Here is a 21519-nt window from a genome sequence, read left to right on the forward strand (position 1 = left end):
GGCACTCCATGCCAGCGCTGCTTCCTGTTCATTACACTGCCCGTAGTTTCGGAAGCTACAACCGTTCAGTGTAATCAAAAGTACTCCCTCCATTTCAAACAGCTGATTGTCTGGGGTGCCAAGTGTCTGCCCCCCCCTTCCCTCCGATCAGAAATTGATGACCCATCCTGATGGTCGGTCATCAATATATATGGCAGGATAACACCTTTTTAAACTGCAATCAAAATTGTCCCTGTGAATGGAGTTTGACACCTAAGCATGCTGAAACTTTTTTATCTGTTATGCTGTATTTAAAGAGGGCCTGTCACCACTCCTGACATTTCTGTTTTAGTATGTAATTGTATTCCACATGAAATGATAATTCTGGACAATTTATTGTTATGACTCTGTTGTGCTGTTCCCTTATAATTCCTAATAGAAATGTATGAATAAGGGTACAAGTGGTTATTACCAGTAGGAGGTAACACCCAGCTGTACCTGTATTCATAAGTTATAGGAGAAATAACAGAGGAACTGCACAACATTCAGTTCCAGAATTATGTGAGAATGCAAGTATTTACTAAAACAGACATTTCAAGAGTGCTGACAGGTCTTCTGTAAAGGATAACTTTCATATTTTTATTGTTTTATATAATTGGATTTGTCTCATTACGTTCACATTAGTGCCCTAGTTTATACTTTTGGCAAGGTATTAAATTACCATGTAATTCCTGCATGTTCGGTCCTCCCTCCGGCATTTCAACTTTGTCGCTAAAAGTGTTAGGTGTCCTCCTCCGTCTTCTGTATGAAGAAGCTGGGAGACGGATGTAGAAGTCCCGTACACTGCGTGCTCGCTTCCGTCTGAACCCAGAAGTTACTTCCTGCATAGAGAGCTGTAAATCACGTTCTACTAAGCATTACACCAGGTACCCAGCCACAAGTGTAAAAAAAAGAAATATACATAAACCCCTGCACTGAAGTTCAGCAGCGCGGCTCCGATCCCCTCAGTGAGTTTTGAGATTGGGACGTGCTGCTGTGTTTCTGTGCCCCGATCTCCCCTTCAGGATGGCCGAGCTAGAGAAAATTGTTATTTCAGACAGGGAGGCAGTCCATCCCCCCCAGCCCCCCTCTCCCCTGCAATTGAACAGGATGGCAGAGCGGTTTAGTAGATTGTCAGCTGTAACATACAGCTGACAATCTACTGTAACGGCCGACATCAGTGGATGTCTGCTGTTTAACCCCTACCTCTTGCGGCTGTCCGTAGGGACCGCTGTATGGAAGGGGTTAACGGTGAGGAAGCTCCCCTGTCCCCCCCTCCCCTCCCGGCGCTGTGCTGCTGTGGCAGTGTCCGGATTCCTCAGAACAGAGGGATGGAGATCTTTTTATTTGTCCAGGCTGAAATCGCACGCAGCTATATAGCCACTTGCTAAAATGTATGGGCTCTCAGGAGGAAGAGGGCGTGTTGAAGTGTGGACAACTCAGATTGGTTGAGTTGAGGCAGTTCCTTAGACTAGCACAATGCATTCTGGGTAGTGAGGGAAGGCGGGCTTAGCCTCAGGGTGAGGGCATCAGTGGCCATCTTTAGAGGAGAGGCAGACTGAAGTCTGGTGAAAAACGGTTGCTATGGAAGGAATTTTCTTAAATATGGGGTATGTGAGGAAAAAATATAGTGATTATGGATTATCACCTCAGTAGTAACTACATATGTGAACATTTTTAATTTGGAGTTAAAATATGACAGGTATCCTTTAACCCCTTAGTGACCAGCCTGTTTTGGGCCTTACTGACCAAGCGTTTTTATTCCTATTTTAATCATTGCGTTCCAAGAGCTATAAATTGTCTTTTGCGGGACAAATTGTAGTTTTTATTGGCGTCACTCTCCCCCAAACAATTTTTTCAATAAAAATTTTTTATTTGGAGTTTTTTTTTCTCCCAGGCTGTGAGCTCTGTGCTGCGATTGGCCAGCACTGCAGCCTAGGAGAAGGAGACTCCCACAGGACAAGGGCAGACACCGCCTACTATAACTTACAGAGCGAAGATACCGGAGGGCATAACGGGAGAACGGAGCGGCGCCCGGGGATAATAGCAAGTGCAGTGAGATCCCCAGGCGCCGCTCTCCATGTCTGTATACTTAGTTCACATTGTTTTTCTATAATTATACTTTAAATGACGCCGAAGCCTACTGTTTATATTTGGATGATCATTACTTTGTTATAATTGCCATGTTTAATTTGATAACTTTCTTTTCTAGGGGTGCACACACATATATCCGTCTGCAGCTGATTAAACAGGAAACAGATGGTACAGGTATCTATCTGTATTATATGTATCTAGTGTCAGAGCCTTAGGCTAGGACTCCATGCCGACAGTCAAGTTTTGCAACTTGTTGTTTTTCTTGTTGCGCTTGTCTTAGTTTTTATTAGGCTACTTTCACACTCGCGTTAAGATAATGGATCCGTTCAGATAATACAACCGTCTGCATTCGTTCAGAACGGATCCGTTTGTATTATCTTTAACATAGCCAAGACGGATCCGTCTTGAACACCATTGAAAGTCAATGGAGGACAGATCAGTTTTCTATGGTGTCAGTGAAAACGGATCCGTCCCCATTGACTTACATTGTGTGCTGTTTGGCTCAGTTTCATCAGACGGACACCAAAACGCAGAATGGAGACGGAACTGATGCATTCTGAGCTGATCCTTTTCCATTCAGAAGGCATTAGAATGCAAACTGATCCGTTTTGGACTGCTTGTGGGAGCCCTGAACGGAGCTCACAAACGGAAAGCCAAAACGGAAGTGGGAAAGTAGCCTTCGTATAACAAAATCACATGTGACATTCATCAGTATAGTGTATTTGTCTTTAACCCCTTAAAGGGGCTGTCCGGGAATAATTACTTTTTATCTAATGCCCACAGCCTGCCTCCTGGAACAGAAAATTCATACTTACCTGCTCCCTGCTGCCCCAGTCCTCAATACTGCCTCCCCTTTGTCCATGCTTGGAGTGTTTTATATCTGGCGGCTTTATAGGCATTGTCACATGCTCCGTTGCATCCAGTGACTGGCTTAAGTGGTGTTGTGGTTACAAATCTCTCCCTACCGCTAAGCCCCACCCCTTTTCCGCCACTTCAGAAAAGTATTGAGAAGCTCAAAAAGTTGCAAATGCTCCTCAGTTTTTTTTTTGTTTTTTTTAATGCACATCTTCTATACTTTTTTTGCACGATGAAATGATCGTTGATGCAACTGCTTAATAATTTAGGTGATTTTTGCCAAATGCACATGTGCTAAGGTTATAACAGAGTTTGTAACTTTTAAAGGGGTTATCCAATTTCACAAACAGCCCCCCATGTGTCAGGCCTCTCAGAGGGAATATACTTACCCCGCTCCCTGCACCACTCCTGGTCCCCGCACTGCCGCTGCTGCTTCTCTGTACACGGATGAAAACATCCGGTGTCGGGGGGGGGGGGGGGGGGGGAGCAGCCAATGGCAGACGGGGACAAGCCTCTGTAGCATTGTGGGTGACGCTAGAGAGGCTCGTCCCCGTCTGCCATTGGTTGCTTCCCCCGACACGGGATGTTTTCAACCGTGTGCTGAGAGAAGCAGCAGCGGCGGTGAGGGGACCAGGAGCGGCGCAGGGAGCGGGGTAAGTATATTCCCTCTGGGAGGCCCGGCACATGGGGGGGGGGGGGCTGCTTGTAAAATTGGATAACCCCTTTAAGATCTCTTCATGTACTGAGTGATGTGGTTTTCCCTAGATTGTGAGCTGAGTCTTGAGCAAGCTCTTCATCAATCAGTGTTTATGACATCCTTGTCCTCTGATCCCAGCCATCGCATTCATCTGTGCTGGGAAAAGCAATGTCATCTTCTTCCCGAAGTGTCAGCATATACTGCCAAGACTGTCAGAAAGTGGAATGCTGAAGAAGTAAGATTATTTTAAAATGTGTTTTCCCCCTTCCAACTCTTGCAGATGAGGCTGGAAATTAAATAAGTTCCAGCAATTGCTTAGAGAAAAATGTCTCGTATTTCAGTCCTGACTGGTCTGTTTTAGTAAATGCTTGTATGGCTCATAACATAATAATTCTGGAGCATATTTGTCATTCCTTTATTCTTCTAGAAATGTCTGAATAATTTGACAACTGGGTGTTATTGTATCTCTTGTTAAAGGGGGTATGTCCTTGCACAGTCTTGTACTTTCAGCACAGATTGTAAAGTGTCCGAGTGTGTAGGGAAGGGATACATCCCCAAGTGCCAACACCCAGTGGTCAACATATGCATAAACTACCAGGTGGCATAACAGAGGAATAGAACAGCAGAAAGTTCTAAAAAATATAACTCAGAATTGTTGTATTTACTAAAGTAGACACGTTTGGAGTGATTACAAAGCCAAAGGGTTTTCTGGGTGTTTAATAGAGATGCCCTATAATCGGGATAGGTCATCAATATCAGAGGAATCCAGTGAACGCTGCATCTCATCACAGCTTACCAAGCACAGCGCTATCCATTACATAGAAGCTGTGCTTTGTATTGCAGATGAGGCCCATTCTATTGAAAAACACCCTTAGACCTCATATACACTTAACGGTCCACAATCCGGAGGTGCGGTGCGGAATGGAGGCACAGAAGCACTACGGAGTGCTTCCGTGGGGTTCCTCTCCCTGCCTCCGCACCGCAAGAAATATAACTTTTTCAATTTTTTTTTAGTGGTACGGATGTTGCCCGTGCAGTGAGGACCGCAATGCACGGAACAGCAGTGTGCATGAGGCCTTAACCCCTTAGTGACAAGCGCATTTAAAAAAAATTACATTCCAAGAGCTAGAGCTTTTTTGTTTTTTCATAAATGTACTTGTATGAGGTCTTATTTTTTGCAGGACAAGTTTATAGTTTTTAATGCACCATTAAGTACATGTAATGATTGATTAAAGCCAGCCATTTAGCGAAAAACACCTTTGTTTACGTCAGTAAAAACACGTATGGGTGGTCACTAAGGGGTTAATTTGATTATTTAGCTAGAGATAGATATACCGTGTGTGTATGTATATGTGTGTGTGTATGTATGTATGTGTGTGTATATATATATATATATATATGTATATATATATATATATATATATATTACAAAAATTCCACAGCACTCCACAGAACCTTTCTCAAGCAGTGAGATAGATATAGAGATAGATAGATAGAGATATATATATATATATATATATATATATATATATATATATCTCTCTATCTATATCTATCTATCTATGTATGTGTATACGTATGAAATTGGACAGCACTCCAAGACTTGAAAAAAAACGTGATGTCTTTATTTACCCATGTGGAACAATTGCAACGTTTCAGCTCACAACTGAGCCTTTCTCAAGCAAAGGTACACAAGCTTGTGCCTTCATTAAATAGCACTCAAATAATAAATATATGTATAATATATAATGCACTCCTTGACAAAATAAAATGCAACTTTATATGTGTGAATGTAGTGATGATATATGTAAGTGATAATATTAGAGCAAAAAGATACGTTTATTGGGAAAAACTGTACAATTGAAAGGAGGCTCTAGTGCCCTGTCGGGCCACCTTTTAGTCTCGATACAAGATGAGATACGGTTGGGCATGGGGGCAGATAGGTTCTGTACTGTATCCTGCGGCACATTTGTAGATTGCCAAAGCTGGTGTCCCAGTTGGTTTCATAAATGCTTAATCTTGCTGACTATGAAAATTGTAGATTCACACTGAAGGTATCAAAACTATGAATTAACACATGTGGAATTATCTACATAACAAAAAAGTGTGAAACAACTGAAAATATGTCATATTCTAGGTTCTTCAAAGTAGCCACCTTTTGCTTTGATTACTGCTTTGCACACTCTTGGCATTCTCTTTGAGCTTCAAGAGGTAGTCACCTGAAATGGTTTTCACTTCACAGGTGTGCCCTGTCAGGTTTAATAAGTGGGATTTATTGCCTTATAAATGGGGTTGGGACCATCAGTTGCGTTGTGGAGAAGTCAGGTGGATACACAGCTTATAGTCCTACTGAATAGACTGTTAGAATTTGTATTATGGCAAGAAAAAAAAGCAGCTAAGTAAAGAAAAACGAGTGGCCATCATTACTTTAAGAAATGAAGTCAGTCAGTCTGAAAAATTGGGAAAACTTTGAAAGTGTCCCCAAGTGCAGTCACAAAAACCATCAAGCGCTACAAAGAAACTGGCTCACATGCGGACAGCCCCAGGAAAGGAAGACCAAGAGTCACCTCTGCTGTGGAGGATAAGTTCATCCGAGTCACCAGCCTCAGAAATCGCACGTGAACAGCAGCTCAGATTAGAGACCAGGTCAATGCCACACAGAGTTCTAGCAGCAGACACATCTCTAGAACTGTTAAGAGGAGACTGTGTGAATCAGGCCTTCATGGTAAAATATCTGCTAGGAAACCACTGCTAAGGACAGGCAACAAGCAGAAGAGACTTGTTTGGGCTAAAGAACACAAGGAATGGACATTAGACCAGTGGAAATCTGTGCTTTGGTCTGATGAGTCCAAATTTGAGATCTTTGGTTCCGACCACCGTGTCTTTGTGCGACGCAGAAAAGGTGATGGACTCTACATGCCTGGTTCCCACCGTGAAGCATGGAGGAGGAGGTGTGATGTTGTGGGGGTGCTTTGCTGGTGACACTGTTGGGGATTTATTCAAAATTGAAGGCATACTGAACCAGCATGGCTACCACAGCATCTTGCTGCGGCATGCTATTCCATCCGGTTTGCGTTTAGTTGGACCATCATTTATTTTTCAACAGGACAATGACCCCAAACACACCTCCAGGCTGTGTAAGGGCTATTTGACCATGAAGGAGAGTGATGGGGTGCTGCGCCAGATGACCTGGCCTCCACAGTCACCGGACCTGAACCCAATCGAGATGGTTTGGTGAGCTGGACCGCAAAGTGAAGGCAAAAGGGCCAACAAGTGCTAAGCATCTCTGGGAACTCCTTCAAGACTGTTGGAAGACCATTTCAGGTGACTACCTCTTGAAGCTCATCAAGAGTGTGCAAAACAGTAATCAAAGCAAAAGGTGGCTACTTTGAAGAACCTAGAATATGACATATTTTCAGTTGTTTCACACTTTTTTGTTATGTATATAATTCCACATGTGTTAATTCATAGTTTTGATGCCTTCAGTGTGAATCTACAATTTTCATAGTCATGAAAATAAAGAAAACTCTTTGAATGAGAAGGCGTCCAAACTTTTGGTCTGTACTGTGTATATGTGTGTATATATGTGTGTGTATGTATGTGTGTGTATATATATATATATATATATATATATATATATATATATATATAATTTTATATCCAGTGTGTGTGTAATTTTTTCACTTTGTACCTTTTTTTTGTTTTTTATAAACCTCTTCATTGACTGCCATATTTAAGGCACAGTCTTCATTTCTTATTGTCAGTACAGCAGCAGTCTACAACATTTCTATTATAGTCTCCAGGACGTTATGTGTCTGTGTAGAATATATATTATTTCTTGCTTGTTGCTTAACCAGCTCCGGACCACCGTACGCAGGATTGCGTCCTGCCGGCGGTCCTGCTCTTCTGGGTGGACGCATATACGCGTCCTCCCGCGAGAGCCGAGATTTCCTGTGAACGCGCGCACTCACAGGAACGGAAGGTAAGAGAGTGGATCTCCAGCCTGCCAGCGGCGATCGCTCGCTGGCAGGCTGGAGATGTTTTTTTTTAACCCCTAACAGGTATATTAGATGCTGTTTTGATAACAGCGTCTAATATACCTGCTACCTGGTCCTCTGGTGGTCCCTTTTGTTTGGATCGACCACCAGAGGACACAGGTAGCTCAGTAAAGTAACACAAAACACTACACTACACCCCCCCCCCCCCCCCCCCCCCCGTCACTTATTAACCCTTTATGAACCACTGATCACCCCATACAGACTCCCTGATCACCCCCCCTGTCATTGATCACCCCCCTGTCAGGCTCCGTTCAGACGTCCGTATGATTTTTACGGATCCACGGATACATGGATCGTATCCACAAAACACATACGGACGTCTGAATAGAGCCTTACAGGGGGGTAATCAATGACAAGGGGGTGATCACCCATATAGACTTCCTGATCACCCCCCTGTCATTGATCACCCCCCCTGTAAGGCTCCATTCAGACGTCCGTATGATTTTTACGGATACATGGATCGGATCCGCAAAACGCATACGGACGTCTGAATGGAGCCTTACAGGGGGGTGATCAATGACAAGGGGGTGATCACGCATATAGACTTCCTGATCACTTCCCTGTCATTGATCACCCCCCTGTCATTGATCACCCCCCTGTAAGGCTCCATTCAGACGTCCGTATGCGTTTTGCGGATCCGATCCATGTATCCGTGGATCCGTAAAAATCATACGGACGTCTGAATGGAGCCTTACAGGGGGGTGATCAATGACAGGGGGGTGATCAGGAAGTCTATATGGGTGATCACCCCCTTGTCATTGATCACCCACCTGTAAGGCTCCATTCAGACGTCCGTATGTGTTTTGCGGATCCGATCCGTGGATCCGTAAAAATCATATGGACGTCTGAATGGAGCCTTTCAGAGGGGTGATCAATGACAGAGGGGTGATCAATGACAGGGGGTGATCAGGGAGTGTATATGAGGTGATCACCCCATATACACTCCCTGATCACCCCCCTGTCATTGATCACCCCCTGTAAGGCTCCATTCAGACATTTTTTTGGCCCAAGTTAGCGGAAATATTTTTTTTTGGTTTGTTTTTTCTTACAAAGTCTCATTTTCCACTAACTTGTGTCCAAAAAATAAAATCTCACATGAACTCACCATACCCCTCACGGAATCCAAATGCGTAACATTTTTTAGACATTTATATTCCAGACTTCTTCTCACGCTTTAGGGCCCCTAAAAAGCCAGGGCAGTATAAATACCCCACATGTGACCCCATTTCGGAAAGAAGACACCCCAAGGTATTCCGTGAGGGGCATATTGAGTCCATGAAAGATTGACATTTTTATCCCAAGTTAGCGGAAAGTGAGACTTTGTGAGAAAAAAAAAAAAAAAAAACGATTTCCGCTAACTTATGCAACAAAAAAAAATATTCTATGAACTCGCCATGCCCCTCATTGAATATCTTGGGGGGTCTTCTTTCCAAAGTGGGGTCACATGTGGGGTATTTATACTGCCCTGGCTTTTTAGGGGCCCTAAAGCGTGAGAAGAAGTCTGGGATATAAATGTCTAAAAATACCCTCCTAAAAGGAATTTGGGCCGCTTTGCGCATCTAGGCTGCAAAAAAGTGTCACACATCTGGTATCGCCGTACTCGGGAGAAGTTGGGCAATGTGTTTTGGGGTGTCATTTTACATATACCCATGCTGGGTGAGAAAAATATCTTGGTCAAATGCCAACTTTGTATAAAAAAAAATTGGAAAAGTTGTCTTTTGCCAAGATATTTCTCTCACCCAGCATGGTTATATGTAAAATGACACCCCAAAACACATTCCCCAACTTCTCCTGAGTACGGCGATACCAGATGTGTGACACTTTTTTGCAGCCTAGGTGGGCAAAGGGACCCACATTCCAAAGTGCACCTTTCGGATTTCACCGGTCATTTTTCTCGCCCAGTTTCCTTGGGGGACACAGAAGACCTTGGGTATAGCTCATCTCCCTAGGAGGCGTGACACTAAGAAAAAACTGTTAAGCCCCTCCTCCACAGCTATACCCTCAGCCTGGAGAGAAAGGCTGCCAGTTTTTGCTTAGTGTCCAAGGAGGCAAGACACTCCCTGCTACTGCAGGGCTGTTTTCTCCTTGTTTAAATTTTGATTTTTACTTTTTCTTTTCTTTTTGTTCCAGACAATCAGGGACAACAGAGTCGCACTAGACCTCTCTGTTTCTCTCGGGGTCGAGCTGCGCCAGTGCCGGTCATCCGCACTGCTGCCTCCCCCACAGAAGGCAAGGTGGACCAGGGCAGCCCAGCTCCCCTGCATCCCGCCAGCGCAAGGGTCGCCCGCACGCCAAGCCCCTCTTCCAGCGTCCTGCCACTACGGTGCCAGTAGCTGAAGGGGCGACCCTGCTGGAACGGACCGAGGGTGAAGACGGCTATGGTGAGAGAGTGGCTTCTCCAGCCCTACGACCCCCTCCCCCCACCCCGGTCTCCTGCGTGACTGACCCCATACTTTAGCCTATCCAAGCAGAGTGGCTATTGGGTGGCTGGACCTAGGCTGGTCCCTGGGGTGTCGCAAGGCGGCAATCTGCTACAGCACTCACCCATTCCTTCTCTCCCCTCCATAGATCATAAGGGACGCGGCAGCCTCACTACAGGATGGAGGTCCGCGCAAAGAGGGGGCGCTTGCCGGTGCGTGCTCAGGGCAGCTGCAAAACTTTAGTCCACGTTCGCGGCCCGCTGGGCCGCACCATCCGGTGCTCCTTCCCGGGCCCCTGACTCTTCCTGGCCACGGGGTGGCTCCCGCGGCCGGCGTTACATGTGCGAGCTATGCTCCAACTAGGCCCGGCCGACCTTCGGTCCGGTCGGCCGGACGCCGCAAATTTTGGCCCAGGCGTCGCGGCCTGCTGGGCCGCACCTCACGCTCCTCTCGGGTCCCTGATTCTTCCGGCCGCGGGGTGGGCACCCGCGGCCGGCATTGGCTAGAGCTGTGCTCCAACAGGCCCCGGCCGGCCGTCGGTGCATTCCGGCCGGCCGGGCGCTGCATAGTTTGTCAGGCTTCGCGGCCTGCCGACCGCAATTCTGGCACTCGGGGTGGGCTCCCGCGGCCGGTATGTGGGCACCCGCGGCCGGCTTAGGCCGGCCGGTACTTTAAATGCTTGCGGCCCGGTCATCCGGGCGCCGGTAAAATTTAGGCCCCGGCTTCACGGTCTGCTAGGCCGCAAATTCAGGCCTCTGTGGGGGGGGCGGGAACTCTCCAAGCGCGAATTCTTCCCGCCTGGAGGTTCCCCCGCCTCCAAGAGTTCGCAGCGCCGCCCCCCCCCACAGGCCAGATGCCTGTTAACCCTTTGGGTACTGGCCGGCTCCTGATGGGCCCGTACGGCCTGTGCCCCTGTATGGTTGCCCCCCTTTCTGCCTCAGGGAGGCTGTAATATTAATAAATAATAATAATAATATAATATAATAAAAAAAATATAAAAAAAAAATTATAATTTTGTTTTAAATAACTGGTCTTGTGGGCTGCGCAGGACGCGGCAGCCTCATCATTCGGTATGCTGTCTGTAGGCATGCCCCCCTCTCTTAGGCGGTATGTCGCGCTCCCCGGCTGCGGCGCTGGCCAGGGCATGTTCCCCCTCCCAGGCGTTTTCTTGCCCTCTCACGGGATACGGCGCTGGCCAAGTGCATGCATAAAATTTTTCTGGCCAGTATGCGTCACCCAGTTCTGGTGGCTGCAGGTGCATGGCCCTCCTTCCTAGGCGGAATACTGCACTCTCTTTGGCTGCGGCCTGGCCTTGTGCATGACCCCCCCCCCTTTTTTCTAGGCGGACTGCTGCACTCTCACCGGATGCGGTGCTGGCCATGTGCACGACCCCCTTCCACAGGCGGGACGTTGCACTCACTGGATTCGCTGCCGGCCATGTGCATGAACCCCTTCATAGGCGGAATACTGCACTCTCACCGGTTACGGTGCTGGCCATGTGTATGAACCCCTTCCATAGGAGGTATACTGCACTCTCCCCGGATACGGTGCCGGCCATGTGCACGTTCCCCTTCCATAGGCGGAACACTGAACCTCACTGGATCCGTTGCCGGCCATGTGCATGACCCCCCCCCTTCCGTGGGCGGTGTGCCGCACTCTCACTGGATTCGCTGCTGGCCTTGGACATGTCTCCTTTCCTCAGGCGACATACGTACACTCTCACTGACTGTGTTTGTTCTCTCGCCAGTGCGTTGCTGGCCATGTGCATGGCCCCATCCATGGCGGGGTGCTCGCACTCTCACTGGATGCGATGCTGGCCATGTGCATGACCCCCATTTCTGGGCATGAGCATGCCCTCTAACTTGGGTGGAATGCTTGCACTCCCATGGAATCTGTGCTGGTCTTGTGCATGGCCACCCCTTATTCCATGGGCGGCATTTTGCACGCTCACGCGATCCACGGCTGTCCGTGTTTATGCGGTGCTGAACTGGTACACGTCCCCCTTCATTGGCGGAGTGGTGCACTCTCACGAAATTCGGTGTTGGGTGGATTTTTGCACAATCACTTAATGATAGAATAACCCTGTGCATGCCCCCTTTCCCTAAGTGTACCTTCCTGCGTTCTGCTGGACATGTGCGGCCATGGGCATGGCCCCCTTCTGGGCGGAATATGGTATGTCCTACTTTTCCATAGTAGGTACTGGCCTTGGTATCCCCCCCTTTTGGGGCGGGCTTCTGCACTCTTGCCGACTGCTGTGTTGGCCAGGTACATTTCCCCCCTTTTCTGGGCGGACTGCTTGCGTTCCATTGCATGCCGTGCTGGTCTTGTGCATGACTGCCTTTCAGGTTGCACTTGCACTTCCGTTGGTACGTTTGGACTCTGGCTGATCCTTCGCTGAGTGACTATTTTTTTGCAGTGAGCGGACTTTCTTGTGCGCTCTGTCCGTTGTTTGGGCCGGGTATGCCTTCTCCTCCCATGGGTGGGTTGGTCTTCTCACTGCTTACGGGGCTACTCGTACGTATGCCTCCCTTTCTCCTGCAACATACCTTTTTTCTCTTGAGATACGATGCTTGCAGCTAGCCTTGCGCTATCTCTCTAAAGAGCTCGTTCTGTCCACCTGTGTGAGCCTACGGTGGTGTTCAACAAACAGCTAATGAATGCCCAATGTGTTCAAAGGTATATATATATATACCTTATATATAAGTAGACGAGCTCTACTTGTTCGCTACTGCACCAAGCTGGGTGGTACTCATTCCTTTCGTCCCTTCCGCCCGGGGTGTGTTCGTGGTCCCTAGATGCGTACCCGTTCGTCCTCCCGCGGCATTGTTTCCCTGCGTTGTTGGTCACATAGTCGAGAGTGCTGTCTGCAGCGTCCCTCGAATTCTGCGTTTTCTCTGGCGGGACTACGGTTCCCTCGCCTACTACCATTCCTCCTCTTCAGATGCGGTGTGGTGTGAGTCCTTCCGGTTGGTGCCCTCTGCGCTTCAGTCTGATCTGTTACCAGGTTCGGGCCGCTCTTCTCGGGAAGGTCACCCAACTTCTCTTGGGTGCTCGCGTACCCAGGTCCGGAGGACCTCCATCTTGGGTTCTTCAGGGTATTCGCCTTCTGCGGGCGGTGAACCGGGCGTCTCGGTGTAGCGGGGTTCTGCTCTTGAGCTGTCCTATGGCTTCCCTGTTGCCCACCCCTCACTTCGGTTGGAGGGTGTTATGCCGGCCTCTGTCTCGACTGCCTTTTCTCGCCGGCTCTGTTTGGCTCCCGCTCGGTACAGTTCACTCCGATGTGGCTTCTGTCCCGGCCATGCTTCAGAGGCTTTCCTTCGCTGCCCTCCCCTCTGGGGAGAGCATGGTTGTTCATGTGGATGGTTCCGGTGTTCCTTTTGGCCTCGTACTGTTTCCCTTGTTCGCACTGGCTGTACTAGCTGTGTGCCTATTTACCGGGTCTGCCGCGTTCTGTCCTCCAGCTGGGTGCAGATTGAGGTTTTTTTTTTTTCATTCTCGGCAATGGTTCTGCCATGGATTTACCTTCTCGGTAACTTGGGAGGACTACCATTCGGTCAGGGTTGCCCTTGGATCTCCCACACTGGGACTGTAGAACGGCTTCCGTTCTGGCCGTGTTACTGGTCTGCGCATGATCTCGTTGGGTTTTCACCCGCTTGCCCAGGCGACTCTAGCGGGCTCGTTAGTGTTCGCTCCTGGCCGTGTTTCGTCCAGGTTCTGTTGTAGGACTTAGGGTTTTTACCTGGGGTTCTGTGGGAAGCTGGGCGTTTTCCCCTCTCTGCCTTTCTTTCTCCATGGTTCTGTCTTTCTCCAGTCCGGCCTGGACCTGGGACTGGGACCCTGTTGCTTCAAGTGTCGGCGCTGTCCCTCCTCTTTCAGCGTTCCACGGCCCTCTGGGCCTGTCAAGACCTTCTTCCATGGAGCGGCTCTTGGGTTCCCTTTGTACTGCCCTCCGGTACCGCCCTGGGATCTACATACTGGGTTCTTGGCGCTCCTATCTTTCCTTTTGGAGCTGTTACAGTAGTTCTCTCTACTCCTTCTGTCCTGTGCGGTTGTGTTTCCGTAGCCGTCGGGTCTCTGACGGGTGCCTGAGTGGCGGTCCTTCTTGTTCCGAGCCTTCTGTCTTTCCATAGGACAGGGCTGTTCTCCATCCCGTCTCTTCCTTCCTTCTGAAGGTGGTGTTTGTCTTTCGGTTCCGCGAGGCATTCGTCCTCCCCTTCCCGCCCCCGGGAACGGACACTTCACCGTTTGGACGTTGTTTGGGCCTTGCGTTTTTGCTTGGAGATCTCCGGCTCTTGTCGACGTTTGGTCTCTTGTGTTTCTAGGAGGTCCGTGCAAGGGTTGCGGCCTCCAGGGTGGCTTCCTCCGCTTTCTCAGAGTGGCTATTGTTGTGGTTACCGCACAAGGGCAGGGTTCTGCCTTTGGTGTCACTGTCCATTTCACCAGAGCGGTCGGTGTCCCCTGGGCCGGAGGCATTGGGCTTCGGCCATGCATTTGTGCAAGGCGGTCACTGGTCTTCCTTGCACACCTTACCGAGTTCTACAGGGTGCATACTCGGGCTTCAGCGGATGCTGTCTTGGGCTGCCTGGTCTGCAGGCGGCGGTTTCTTGATGCCTTCGGGTGCTTCGCCTTGGTGCTGTAGTCCCTCCCCTCTTGGACTGCTATTGAACGTCCCAAGGTCTTCTGTGTCCCCCAAGGAAACTGGGCGAGAAAATGAGATTTTGTATAACTTACCAGTAAAATCTCTTTCTCGCTCTTTCCTTGGGGGACACAGCACCCACCCATTCTTTGTTTTTATCTAGGCGAGTTTCCGAGTTTGTTTTACCCGTTGGGTAGTTGGCTTGTTGGTTCCACTTCTTGGGCTTTGCCTTTTCTCACTACTTGGACACGCAACTGGCAGCCTTTCTCTCCAGGCTGAGGGTATAGCTGTGGAGGAGGGGCTTAACAGTTTTTTCTTAGTGTCACGCCTCCTAGGGAGATGAGCTATACCCAAGGTCTTCTGTGTCCCCCAAGGAAAGAGCGAGAAAGAGATTTTACTGGTAAGTTATACAAAAATCTTGTTTTTACAGATTTTGATTGCAAACTACTTCTCACACATATGGGCCCCTAAATTGCCAGGGCAGTATAACTACGCCACAAGTGACCCCATTTTGGAAAGAAGACACCCCAAGGTATTCCGTGAGGAGCATGGCGAGTTCCTAGAATTTTTAATTTTTTGTCGCAAGTTAGTGGAATATGAGACTTTGTAAGGAAAAAAATAAATAAAAAAAAATCATCATTTTCCGCTAACTTGTGATAAAAAATAAAAAGTTCTATGAACTCACTATGCCCATCAGCGAATACCTTAGGGTGTCTACTTTCCGAAATGGGGTCATTTGTGGGTTTTTTCTACTGTTTGGGCATTGTAGAACCTCAGGAAACATGACAGGTGCTCAGAAAGTCAGAGCTGCTTCAAAAAGCGGAAATTCAAATTTTTGTACCATAGTTTGTAAACGCTATAACTTTTACCCAAACCATATTTTTTTTTTTTTTTTTTGCCAAAACATTTTTTTTTATCAAAGACATGTAGAACAATAAATGTGGCAAAAAAATTATATATGGATGTCGTTTTTTTTTTGCAAAATTTTACAGCTGAAAGTGAAAAATGTCATTTTTTTGCAAAAAAATCGTTACATTTTGATTAATAACAAAAAAGTAAAAATGTCAGCAGCAATAAAATACCACCAAATGAAAGCTCTATTAGTGAGAAGAAAAGGAGGTAAAATTCATTTGGGTGGTAAGTTGCATGACCGAGCGATAAACGGTGAAAGTAGTGTAGTGCAGAAGTGTAAAAAGTGGCCTGGTCATTAAGGGGGTTTTAGCTAGCGGAGTTGAAGTGGTTATAGGGGTTATCCCATCTTAGACAATGGGGGCATATCGCTAGGATATTCCCCCATTGTCTGATAGGTGCGGGTCCCACCTCTGGGACCTGCACCTACAAGGAGAACGGAGCAGGGGCACAGCCACCAAGCGCAGCTCCCCGCCTCTCCCATTTGAAGTGAATAGGAGCGCACCACTCGTACGCGGCCACCGCTCCTATTCATTTCTATGGGGTCGACGGAAATAGCAGAGCCAGTGCTAGTCTATTTGGCTGCTCCATAGAAATGAATGGAGGGTGGCTGTGTATGCGCAGTGCGCCCTCCTCAAGTATCACCGCTCAGTTTCTCCACCTCTGGGACCTGCACCTATCAGACAATGGGGGCATATCCTACCTTGTCTAAGATGGTATAACCCCTTTAACATGGCCGCCCTCTAATGATAATGCAAGGATTCTGCTCATCCTGCTCCATTCTATACTGAAAAGATAAAAAGTAAACTACAAAAACAGGAGGAGTCAGCCTAGAGTTACTGTTTTTTAGTGGCCTGTGTGAAAATTGGAAGATTTAAAAAACATGGACAGATAATAAAAATTAAACACCAACACAAATGGTTAAAACAAATGTATTTAGACTATAAACCTGATTTTAAATGTCATTTTGTGCGGATACGATTCCTGTTTGATAAATAAATTTGTGTGAGAGTGCATAATAGCAGTGAACGCAGCCTCTATAGCCAAGGCCATCATTACTCTTCTTTCTTTATTTTGCAGGTTGCTCTGTTTGTCCAGCAGCTGCCAGGCTGTATGGAACAAGCATCTGTCTTCAGAGAAGAGGTATAATATTTCACAATGAATGAGCATATAACTCGCTGATTAAGATTTTTGGGGATAACATTGGAAAAAAATCACAGCAATTCTGCTAGTGTGTTTTGCATTTTATATAATGCCGTTCACCTTTTATTCTATGCATTAGTAACGCTTTTCTCATGTCCCTCTTTCTAACTGCTTAGATGTCATCATAGTGGGTGCCTGTTTGTCAATCGGCACGTTACCTTGTGATCACATGGCCTCTGAGCCTGTGTGAGTATGTATATATATATATATATATATATATATATATATATATATATATATATATATATATATATATAGAAAATGCCTTGAGTTAAAGGGGTTGTCTGTCTTCAGGGCTGAACTTGGACATAAGCTCATAAGCGCCCCTTCACTCCTTTACCATGTAGGAGTGGAGCATCTGAGAATTCCCTTGTCCCGAATTTCCCTTTGCCTTGTGTTGCATCACACAGGGCAAGGTTTGTTTGTTGTGAGCCAGTGACGTACCGGGCTTCATATCAGTATGCTAGGCAGGCAATTCCGCCTAGCAGTGAGCCCGATGATGTCACCGGTAAAAATGGGCAGTGTATAGCGCTGTTCTGGGCGGTTTTAGAGATGGGCATCACTGAAAAACACTGTAAATGATTGATTTTTAACATAAAAACCTGATTTAAACAGTGGGTCATTTTCGGACTAGAGATCCTCTTTAATAATGACATGGACAGGGCCACTTGTATGTTTAACGCTTGATGTTGTAACATTCTCTAACCACAATTTCATATTTTATGGATTCCTACAGCAAATTGATGGCGAGGCCTTCCTCCTGCTTACTCAGACAGACTTGGTGAAGATCTTGGGACTCAAATTAGGACCTGCTCTAAAAATCTACAACTCTATTCTTATGTTCCATAATTTAGCCCAGAACTAATGAGACAGTGGTCAGTGAGAACAAGACTAACAAAAGACGACCCTGTATTATACACCTTTATGCAAGACTTGAACAGTCCTGAACTGCAATCAGCCCTGTTATTTGGACAGTGCGCTTTGTTTGCTCCATTGCTATGAAACCTGCTTCATCAGTGTGCAGATTAGGAGTCCTCTAGCATTGAAGAGCGTGATGAATTTGCTGCTGTGGTGCCTTACTGCTTTTATTCCTAGTTTTTTGTTCACTAGGGGTTAATTTCAGTTTTCTCATCAAAGAAGTAAAATGTTTCTGTTGTCACCTCTGTGTCTTTATTTCAAAGTCCTCTATTTCTATTGTAAACTGAAGAATACATTTTTTTTATTTATTTTTTTATTTCCTGGGTTGGAAACTTATTCAGGGATTGACTAGAGTGGGTAACTAATTTTAAGCAACCGGTTTTCTAGATTTAAAGGGGTTGTCCAGGTTCAGAGCTGAACCTGGACATCCCTCCATTTTCACCCCGGCAGCCCCCCTCACATGAGCATCGGAGCAGTTCATGCTCCGATGCTCTCCTTTGCCCTGCGCTAAATCGCGCAGGGCAAAGGCATTTTTCTGAGTTCCGGTGACATACCGGGCTCTCTATGGGGCTGACAGGCAGCCCGGTGACGTCACCGGCACTGATGGGCGGGATTTGGCTCTGCCCTAGCCAGTAAAACGGCTAGGGCAGAGCTAAAGCCCGCCCCTCAGAGCCGGTGACGTCACCGAACACACTGCTGGGCGGAAGTTACCGCCCGGCAGTGTGTTATTGAAAACACAAGAGCCTGTGCCCTGCGCGATCTAGCGCAGGGCACGGGAGCGCATCGGAGCATGAGATGCTCCGATGCCAGGCTCAGGAGGGCTGCCGGGGTGAAAATAAGGGTATGTCCGGGTTCGGCTCTGAACCCGGACAACCCCTTTAAACAGAACCCCAAACAATAATAACCAATGGGCGTTCTAACCTCTTAATAACCAGGCCAATTCTTATTTTTTTTATTTTTTCCACCTTCCAATAGCCACAACTTTTTTTTAACTTTCTGTTCACATAGCCATTTGGGGGCATAGTTTCGTGGCATAATTTGTATTTTTTAATGGCACCACTTAATTTATATATTATATTTGAAAATGGGGGGGGGGGGAATCCTTTGTCTGATGAAATTGGAAAAAAGACCCCTCATATTCAAGGTTTTTTGGGGTTTTCTTATTATGGTGTTCACAGTGTGCCAAAAATGATGTGATGATACCAAATTTATGTAGCTTTTATCATGTTTTACTACTTAAATAAAATAACTTTTGAAATATTAAAAAATTTAAGATTTTCTTTGCATTACTATATTAGGACACCCAACCTTTTTATATTTTTATATATCTACAAAGCTGTGTGAGGACTTGTTTTTTTGGCAGGGCAAGCTGTAGTTTTTATTAATACCATTTTGGGGTACATATGACTTTTTGATCACATTTTATAAAAAAAATGTTTTGGGGACACAATGTGACAAAAATGGCAAATCACGCCAGATCAGTACTGACGCTAGCCCATGGTTGCTGCCATCCATCCGTGCTGCAGTTCTTGTCCGGCCACCTTTCGGCATCTTTGCCGTGCTGCAGCTGGACCTCAGGCCTTTCCCCATTATAGTGAATGGGGCTGGGCAGGGCTTCCGGCGGCACACATGGGCTAGCGTTAGTACACATCCGGCAGGCTGTTCCCCTGCCAGAACAACCCAAAAACCCAGCCCAAAAGCTGACAAAACAGAAAGTAAGCACCCACAATCACTGCTGCTATATTTCATGGTATGCTGTGTCCAGGTGTACATACAACAAATACACTGTTTCCTTGCGGTTGAGGGTTTTCAAGTGAATGGGGCTGAGCTGCAAGTAGACCATGAGAACCGATGGTCGTGGCATCACTGGCCTAGAGTAAGCAACAAGAAGGCCTTCTCAAACAGCTGATCGCCACCCCTACCCCCTCCCCAATCTGGTTTTGGCTCACAATAACTGATAGAAATAAATGACCAAATAACTGAAGTATGAGCTTGGCCTTAGTTATCTGTTCAGGTGCAGTTTATTACCTAGAACACAGATGTGAAAGTGCGGGACAGGAACTGGACAAAAGGGAGGGAATGACACTCTAGCAGAGAACCATGTTGCAAAATAAAATTCTATTTCTGTTCTTATAACTTTTCCAATATATTATCTATTAAAATCCATTTCCGGATCCATAAAGCCTTTTGGCCAACCCTTCTCTCTACGCAGCATGGCTTATCTGTCGTGTATGGCTCTATACCTGACTAACCAATTTAACTGTGCAATGGCAGTCCAGGAGGCCTTTTATGAGGTAATCACACTTGATCGCTGAAGAGCTTCATTATGACAAGTGCAGTGTTCTGTCAATGCAAAGGCCCAATGAACCTTAGAATGTCTGTTAAGATTTATTTTGATTTGGACCATGGCATTTACCCTCCTCAATAGCTCCATTTTGCGACCCACAAGTGGAACACAACTGACGAAATGGAAATTGGGCAACCACAAACATTACTGTCATCTTCCACATTATGCCATGTATTCAGATGTACATGCAGAATCCACACAGTTTTTTTGTACTGGAGGTTTTTGCAATGTGGACATGGCTATAGAAAAATGGTATTGATGTGTTTTAGTCCCATCTGATGATGCAGGACCCTATTCACAGTCTCACTGACTGCACTCTCAGAAAGCATTACTGTGCCACCTCTTCTCATGGTTCTGTAGTGCTTGCAACTAGCAAGGTCTCTAAATGTCTACTTCATTTCCTATTATAAATAGAAAGGGATGTAGATTCTGGAGTACCTAGAGATAATATCCTGGCTTCCCTTAGGCAGTCAACTTCAGGTGCCAATTTACTATGCAATACAGCCACCTGGCAGGTCAAGTTTTCTTCTAAAGCCATGAACCTGTCTGCGCTCCCTCTGGTTCAAACCTTGAGTGGCTCAAACAATATTTTCAAATTGCATCTTTGTCGTCTCCCATATGAGCCAGGTAGGTTCTTTTGAGATAGTTTGATAGGCTCTTGGAAGGTCTTGCAGGCAAAAAATGGGTAAATCCCTTCTGCAGTCCTTTCAAGGCAGAAGGAAGCAGCAAAGGAGAAATAGATCTCCGTCAAGATCCAACAAGCATCCCGGTTTTACCAGGGATCGTAGTCCCACAGAGAGACTATTCCCAGAACCAGATGCAATCGTGAGGAGAGAGAGACTGAATTCTGATGTCAGATGTTCTCACTTAGATCCAGTGCCCAATTAGTTTCTGGTTAGAGGTCGTCTACACTACCTCCTAGATGCCCAGTCCTCTGCAACTTAGAACCTTTGAGCCCTAAATATCACTCTCTTCGGTTATTTAGTAGACTTACAGAAGATTCCTCAGAACAGGTTTGTCTGGACCATCCTCTTTCCACCTGCAGGAGAATCTATTCTAGAGAACTATATAGAGGAAAAGGAAACAAAATAACACAACCCCTCATCACAATCCTGTGATTTTCACATGGACAAGTTCGGTGTATTGTGGTTGTACCATCTCAAAGCTTTACATTTACGTGCCATAAATAGCGACTCCCTCAAAAATATTGTCATGTAATGATCCCGGTTATCTTAGCTCAATATTCCCAGCAGGCACACTTCAGGAGTGCATGCCACCTGGACCGGCAGCAAGCTAGAAAGAAAAGCAGTCCCTTCCCCCAGAGTGTGGCAATCGGGCTGCATCTCCACATCATGTGCCAGGAA

General features: G+C 46.6%; 1 protein-coding gene across 2 annotated transcripts in view; it reads left to right on the plus strand.

The window, feature by feature from the left end:
- The window catches only part of L3MBTL3 (L3MBTL histone methyl-lysine binding protein 3), a 106224-nt gene extending 88175 nt beyond the window's left edge, over positions 1 to 18049 (plus strand). For both annotated transcript variants that reach the window (XM_044287867.1, XM_044287868.1), the window contains exons 19-22: positions 2231 to 2286; positions 3733 to 3899; positions 16768 to 16830; positions 17627 to 18049. In XM_044287867.1, coding sequence (XP_044143802.1) covers positions 2231 to 2286; positions 3733 to 3899; positions 16768 to 16830; positions 17627 to 17755 — 415 coding nt within the window. In that variant the 3' untranslated portion in view covers positions 17756 to 18049. The remainder of the gene's footprint in view (positions 1 to 2230; positions 2287 to 3732; positions 3900 to 16767; positions 16831 to 17626) is intronic.
- The last annotated feature ends 3470 nt before the right edge of the window (positions 18050 to 21519 follow it).

This window comes from Bufo gargarizans, chromosome 3 (assembly GCF_014858855.1).
Source record: "Bufo gargarizans isolate SCDJY-AF-19 chromosome 3, ASM1485885v1, whole genome shotgun sequence".
Classification (NCBI taxonomy): domain Eukaryota; kingdom Metazoa; phylum Chordata; class Amphibia; order Anura; family Bufonidae; genus Bufo; species Bufo gargarizans.